Source organism: Zeus faber (assembly GCF_960531495.2).
Source record: "Zeus faber genome assembly, chromosome: 11".
Lineage (NCBI taxonomy): Eukaryota > Metazoa > Chordata > Actinopteri > Zeiformes > Zeidae > Zeus > Zeus faber.
Window position 1 is genome coordinate 19,488,757 of NC_137205.1, and position 7,500 is coordinate 19,496,256.

Sequence of the window (7,500 nt, forward strand, 5' to 3'; positions counted from 1 at the left end):
GTGAAATTCTGAAGTAAAAGAAACACTTTGACTGACTAATCAATCAATCAAACAAACATATTAATGAGGTCAGACAAAACCTCCTTCCCGTGAGCTCTGTCTCGTTTCCACACGGATAAAGGCGCGTGCACGCAGGTTCCTAGATCGACTGCCCTAAGCCCCCTCTCATTTGTGTTTGTCTCACCCTGACAACGCAGAGGCTTTGTGGGACGGCACCGTAGAGAAAAAAAGAATGCGTGAATGGTGGGGCGGCGGGGGGGGCTTTAGGGACACACGCCGCCATGAGCGCAGTGAGATGTTCCCTCCTGTACTCTACGGGTGTGTTGGTCCCGGTTTCTCCTGTTTTCTCCCTCGTCTGTCTTACTCTCCCCTCCTCCCGCCTTCCCTCTTTCCCACAATCCTTCTCTCCTCTCCCTCCCTCTCTTTCTTCCTCCCGCTCTCTGTATCTGATGCAGCTTTGAGCCTTTGGGGTGCATGGAGCCACACTCAACCTCCCCCCCCAAGCACCCTAGTGCGTGTGTGTGTGTGTGTGTGTGTGTGTGTGTGTGTGTGTGTGTGTGTGTGTGTGTGTGTGTGTGTGTGCGCACACGCACGCGCGTGTGTTTGTGCGTGCGTGCATGCTTGTAAAGACCTGCATAAGCTGCCGATATGAGGCAGTCTTGCAGAGCTGCATGCCTTGTGTATGGAGCCGAGCATATTTGACCTTTAGTGGAAGCGCAGGGTAAGCGTCCCTTTCCCAGCCGCCGTAGCAGATGGTCACATTTATTAACAGGATAATGTTGTATTTTAATGTTCATCCAGTAGGAGAGTACACACAAACACACACACACACACACACACACACACACACACACACACACACACACACACACACAAAGTGATAGATGCACACTGTGTCCTGTATCCTGTGTACTCCACAGTGGCGGGATGGTCACACTTTTAATGTCTTGAACAAAGAGAGAAAGGTTTGAGAAAACCTAGAGCCAACAAGGGACATTGATCGGTTGTCATTTGTTAAACCAATATTTTTTTGGCCTTCTCAACTTAAAATTGAGAAATTAAGATGTCAGTTTTAACTGGAGAAAAACAGAAAAATGTATAGTTTTAACAAATTGTGGCCATTTTCCAAGTTCATCCAATGACTTAAATCAAATCTGCTGTGGATCTCATTGGTGGTGTGTTGCTGTCCATGGTGCTGAATCTATCTATCTATCTATCTATCTATCTATCTATCTATCTATCTATCTATCTATCTATCTATCTATCTATCTATCTATCTATCAGTCTGTCTGTCTGTCTGTCTGTCTGTCTGTCTGTCTGTCTGTCTGTCTGTCTGTCTGTCTGTCTGTCTGTCTGTCTGTCTGTCTGTCTGTCTGTCTGTCTGTCTGTCTGTCTGTCTGTCTGTCTGTCTGTCTGTCTGTCTGTCTGTCTGTCTGTCTGTCTGTCTGTCTATCTATCTATCTATCTATCTATCTATCTATCTATCTATCTATCTATCTATCTATCTATCTATCTATCTATCTATCTATCTATCTATCTATCTATCTGTCTGTCTGTCTGTCTGTCTGTCTGTCTGTCTGTCTGTCTATCTATCTATCTATCCCTCCCTGTTTTTCCTTGACTCTGACCCCTCACTCCATTTGAGTGGATGATCCTCGCTACGATCATCGCTAACTGCATCGTCCTGGCGCTTGAGCAGCATCTGCCAGAAAGAGACAAAACCCCCCTCTCCGAACGCCTGGTGAGACACACACACACACACACACACACACACACACACACACAAACAAACAGACACACATGTGAACACACACACACACACACATGAACACACACACACACATTGAAAATCTCTATTTCTTCGGTGTTCTCAAATTGAAATTGAGACATTAAGATACACATTTTAAATTGAGAAAACCTCTAAAAAGGTATCGTTTTAACAAATTCAAGACGTTACTTAAAGTTGATCCATTGACACCATTCCAATGATTTATTTTGTACCTGTCACCTTCCCGGAGCATTTTCCCCAGTTTGCTCATCGCCCAAAGTTAATGCCCTGTTCGTTAATTTACCTGTATTAATGCTTAACAAACAGATGCATTCCATTTATGTTTCATATATAAGACCTTTTTTACCTTTTGGGAATAGAGCAGCACCCCCCCCCCCCCTCCCCAATCATCCTTCCCACCCTGACTCACCCATTTACTCTCTCTCTTCTCTCTCTGTCTCCATGTGTCATTCTCTCTCGTTCCATCCCTCTGTCCTTCTAACTCTCTCTCTCCAGGACGACACAGAGCCCTACTTCATCGGGATCTTCTGCTTCGAGTCGGGCATCAAGATCCTGGCGCTGGGATTCGCCTTCCACAAGAACTCCTACCTGAGGAACGGGTGGAACGTCATGGACTTTGTGGTGGTTCTGACCGGGTGAGCCTCCATAATAATAATAATAATAATAATAATTATATTATGTACAACACACACACACACACACACACACACACACACACACACACACACACACACACACACACACACACACACACACACACACACACACACACACACACACACACACACAGCATGTCTACACACATTGTAGATACATGCACACATGGATGAAAGCACCAATGAAAATACGTAGATTCATCCTCACTCCAATGAACATCAAAACACAAACAAACAAACACACACACACACACACACGCACACACACACACACACACACACACACACACACACACACACACACACACACACCACACACGCACACACACACACACACACACACACAGACAAACCCAGATGGAAACATGGCTCCAATGGGAATAGGTCTAGAATGGGCTTCCAAACACTTGAATTGAAATATTATACAACATTTATATTTATTTTATGTAGAGTTACACGTTTATACATTCAGGGAATACCTTTGTACGAATGTATGGTTATGCCTTGCATGTCTGTCAGTGTGTATTCATTTTATGTGTGTGTGCCTTTGCGCGTGTGTGTGTGTGCGTGTGTGCTGTGTGTGTGTGTGTGTGTGTGTGTGTGTGTGTGTATGTGCGTGCTCTTCCCCTCCTCTGCCCTAATGAATGGCCCCAAGCAGGGCCAGACAGCAGTCAGATCACAGAGCAGAGCTGCAGGCAGCCAGCGGCCTGGACAGCAACAAATGTCACCATACAGAGAACGAGAGAGAGAGAGAGAGAGAGAGAGAGAGAGAGAGAGGGAGGGAGAGAGAGAGAGAGAGAGAGATGGGGAGAGCGTGATGGGGAGACAGGGGACAGGGAGCGAAAGGGCGAAGACAGGATTGAGTGTTATTGAAGGACAGAAGTGAAGAAGAGATAATGCTTGATAATAAACATATACCATTAAATGTAAATGTATTAATATGCTTTCCAAAATGTGTCAAAATGTGAGGTGTCGTCAGGTACATGGTCGGAATGTGTGTGCTGGCTAGTGAGCGGACTAAAACTCAATTTGACACCAGTGTGGTTCTTTAACTTGTAGTTGTTAACGTGATATTGTGTTGTATGACACCGCATCAAATATTAAATGTTTTATAATATGTATATCGAGGATAACATTTTTATTTAACTAAGGCTCAAAACGACTTCAGCTACTTCAAGACCGAGTTGGGGTTTTACAGCTGCGCCAGGTTGACGCGGCAACGTATTAAAAGATTAAAACATCAGTTTCAGCTGCGTTTGTTTTCAAAGTGATGGTTTAGTGAGGTGTGTTTGAGGGGAATTCCACCCATTTTTTGCCTTAAATTGGCCAAAGCCTTTACCCACCTTCTTATTGGGTGGAATTCCCCTTCAGTATTGCATTGCCTGTCTACTAGGATTTTTACGGTAGCAGAGGTGACTTCCTCAGTTCTTCTGTGGGCTGCCATTCGTGTCGTGGCAGGAATTTAAATGTGTGTGCGCTGTTGATGGACCTTGGAATCTTATCAGATCTTATTTAAATAATGCATTTGCACTTTGAAAATGCAGATACATAATGCTGTTTCTTAAACTGAGCTGGGTTTTTTTTTTTCCTTCGCTTTGATTTATTCACTTAATTATTGAGTGATTTATTAATATTTTTATTTTATTTATAATTTTTTTTTAATGAGTTTTTTTAATGAGTATTTTTCATTGTTGTTTCATTTGTTAGGTTTGGTTGACTCGTGTTTTTGTAATTATTGTATATTCGAAAAATTGGAGAAAAATATTAATGAGTATTAAATTTGTGTGCATCTGTGGGTGTGTGTGTGTGTGAGAGAAGGAGAGAAAAAGGCAGGAGTAGAGAAAGAATAGGTTGGGGGGAAAGGGGAAATCGAGCAGAGAAATGGGGGCGTAGCAGGAGGGAAAATGGAAACTGCATGCTGTGGAGGAGACGAAGAAGAATGCATGGAAAGGGCCGGTGGGGGAGGGTAGAGAGACGCAGGGGAGAGGGGGAGGCATCGGGAGAGAAGGAAGGTGTGGGAAGGAGTGGAAAGGAGGGGGAAGGAGGAAAGGAGGATACGGGGAAAGATAGGAGAGGAAGAGAGGATAAGAGAGACCTTAATGTTATGCCACACCTTATTTATTTATATATTTATTAATTAATGTATTTATATTTATATTTATTAATATTTATTTTTATTTATTTGTTGTTATTTATTTTGGTTTATTTATCTATCTTTTAGTTGGTATATTCCTATAGTGCTGTTCTGATACAATACCATTAAGTACAATGTGATGGTCCTAAGATGGTTGGATAATTCTACATGGGACATTGACTCCAGCTGACTCTGTTTTGAATCTGGCTGCGGTCACAGTAATAACCATTTCGTCCAGCGTGGAGGTTTGTGGCGCCGACGCTCCAGCACGGTGACCTGGATTCAAGCCCTCACGTTGGCAAACATTCACACTGCCCGAGTGTCTTTGTGCAAAACATTGAGCTCCTGCCAGGCCCAGAGGGCGCTGTGCACCCGCCGAGCCAGAAACGCTTTGGAAAAATGGGTCTCGACATATGATTACTTGGTTAAAGAAGAATTCCACTGTGGATCTCCCCGCTATGTCTAGTGTCCCTCTATGTGCGATCAGCATCCTAGTGAAATATGTACTCAAACTGTAAATTTAGGTGTTTCTTGCTAGATCCCACCCAGCACGCAGCGCCCAGCACGCAGCACCCAGCACCCAGCACCCAGCACCCACAAAACATGCTCCCCAGTTTATTTTCTCCTAATTGAGAGAGGGAAGATTGCATTTTCACATTTAATCTGATCGTTCAAATTTTTGTAACCTGGGACAATTATCATATGCGCTCCAGAATAATGTGATTCCTAGCCAATTTTACCGCTTCCTGTTGATTTGGGTTATGATTCTGCATTTTTTGCAGCGTAGTGTTTTTTCAACCACAGAACTGGAGATCAGAACTTTTTGTGTTTTTTTCTTTTAGACTTGGCTACTCCACTGTCTTTATGGATGAGGCACGCTGTGCATCTGTGTGGGAACGTTGGCAAGCACTCTATTTGTTGGAGTCATTACCTGCGTGTGTGTGTGTGTGTGTGTGTCTCATTGGTGCTTTGTCAGCAAAGATGAGCAAGAGTTATCTAACCTAACACTCCCCAACACACACACACACGCACACACACACGCACACACACACACACACACACACACACACACACACACACACACACACACACACACACACACACACACAAACACACACACACACAATCAGTCAAAGGCACTGTATGCGACAACGTGCCCTCATGCTTTAATAAGAGCGATCATGAGACAGACAGAGTGACTGAAAGAGGGATGAGGAAACAACTGTTACTGAATAAGGAGTTGGGGGGGGGGACGCATCAGGTGCCAAATTCTGTAAAAAGACGACAAACCTGAAACATCAGGCAAGTCCCATGAAGTCCCATATTGTCCCATATTGTCCCATCTAGTTTTATGCTGTTCCATACTGTCCAATATAGTCCCACACTGTCCCTTACTGTCCCATATTGTCCCATATAGTCACATATTTTTTCATACAGTCCCATACTCTCCAATATGGTCTCATATTGTCCCATACTGTCCCTTACGGTCCCATATTGTCCCATATAGTCACAAATTGTCTCATACAGTCCCATATTGTGCCATATCATCCCATAAAGTCCCATATCATCCCATATTGTCTCATATAGTCTCATTCTGTCCCATATATCCTCAAACTGTCCCATTCTGTCCCATATGGCCTCATACTGTCCCATTCTCTTCCATGTATCCTGAAACTGTCCCATACCATCCCATAAAGTCCCATTGTGTCCCATATTGCCTCATATAGTCCCATAACATCTATTATAATCCCAAATAGTCTTATATTGTCCCATACTATCCCATACAGTCCCATGCTGTCCCATATTGTCCCATATTGTCCCATATAGTCACATATTGCCTCATGAAGTCCCATATTGGGCTATATCGTCCCATATATAGAACAGTAGTCCCATATAGTCTCATACTGTCTCATATAGTACATATTGTCAGATATCGTCCCATATAGTACCATGTACTCCCATATAGTACATATTGTCCGATATAGTCCCATATTGTCCAATATACTCACATGTAGTCCCATACTATCTCATATAATCCCATATAATCCCATATCATCCAATATAGTCACATATTGTCTGATATAGTCCCATATAGTACCACATAGTCCCATTATTGTCCGATATAGTCCGATATAGACCCATTTTGTCCCTTATAGTCCCATACAGACATATCGTCCGATATAGTCCCATATAGTCCCATATAGTCCCATATCGTCCCATACGTCTCATATAATACCATATAGTCCCATATTGTCCCATGTAGTCCCGTACGTGTCATATAATCCCATATAGTCCCAAATAGTCACATATTGTCCCATATCCATATTGTTTCACGTGTACTTTTGACAATATAGATTGAACAGTTATCATTCTATGTATGAGTGACACCCAAGGATTATGGCTTCATCGAGATAGATAATTGGTCAACAAATGCGTATTAACTGCGTCAAAAGTGAGGATATCTGGAGGTAAAGCCATTTTTAAGCCAATAAACAACTTGGCTACTGTTAGAAGTTTAATGACTCAGAGTGTGGAAGACAAACAGGGCCAAGGAAATATTTGCCAACTTGCCTGTGTTTGCGTGTGTGTGTGTGTGTGTGTGTGTGTGTGTGTGCGTGCGTGCGTGTGTGTGTGTCTTTGTCTGTGTGCATATGTGTCTGTGTGTGTGTGTGTGAGAGACAGGAAGACCTTAGTGTATATTTAATTCTGTATATGAAATATGTTTTAAAAATAGTACTAAGTACTATTACTAGTACTAAGTAACTACTACTATGAATTAATACAAACAAAGCGGCTTGGATGATCCTTGAAATGTATTATTCAATTAATTTATTTTATAATTTACCAACACCAGAATGTGGGATGATTCTATCTCAACAGTTTCAATTACATTAGCATTTTATAAATGGATATACAGTGTT

At 42.6% G+C, this 7,500-nt stretch overlaps 1 protein-coding gene across 1 annotated transcript in view; it reads left to right on the forward strand.

Moving 5' to 3' along the window:
- Positions 1-7,500, forward strand: part of cacna1aa (calcium channel, voltage-dependent, P/Q type, alpha 1A subunit, a) — a gene marked incomplete at both ends in the record, with an annotated part of 106,689 nt that overhangs the window by 17,974 nt on the left and 81,215 nt on the right. Inside the window, 2 exons of the mRNA XM_080008914.1 lie at positions 1,636-1,741; positions 2,285-2,424. Of these exons, the coding sequence (XP_079865040.1) occupies positions 1,636-1,741; positions 2,285-2,424 (246 nt within the window). The remainder of the gene's footprint in view (positions 1-1,635; positions 1,742-2,284; positions 2,425-7,500) is intronic.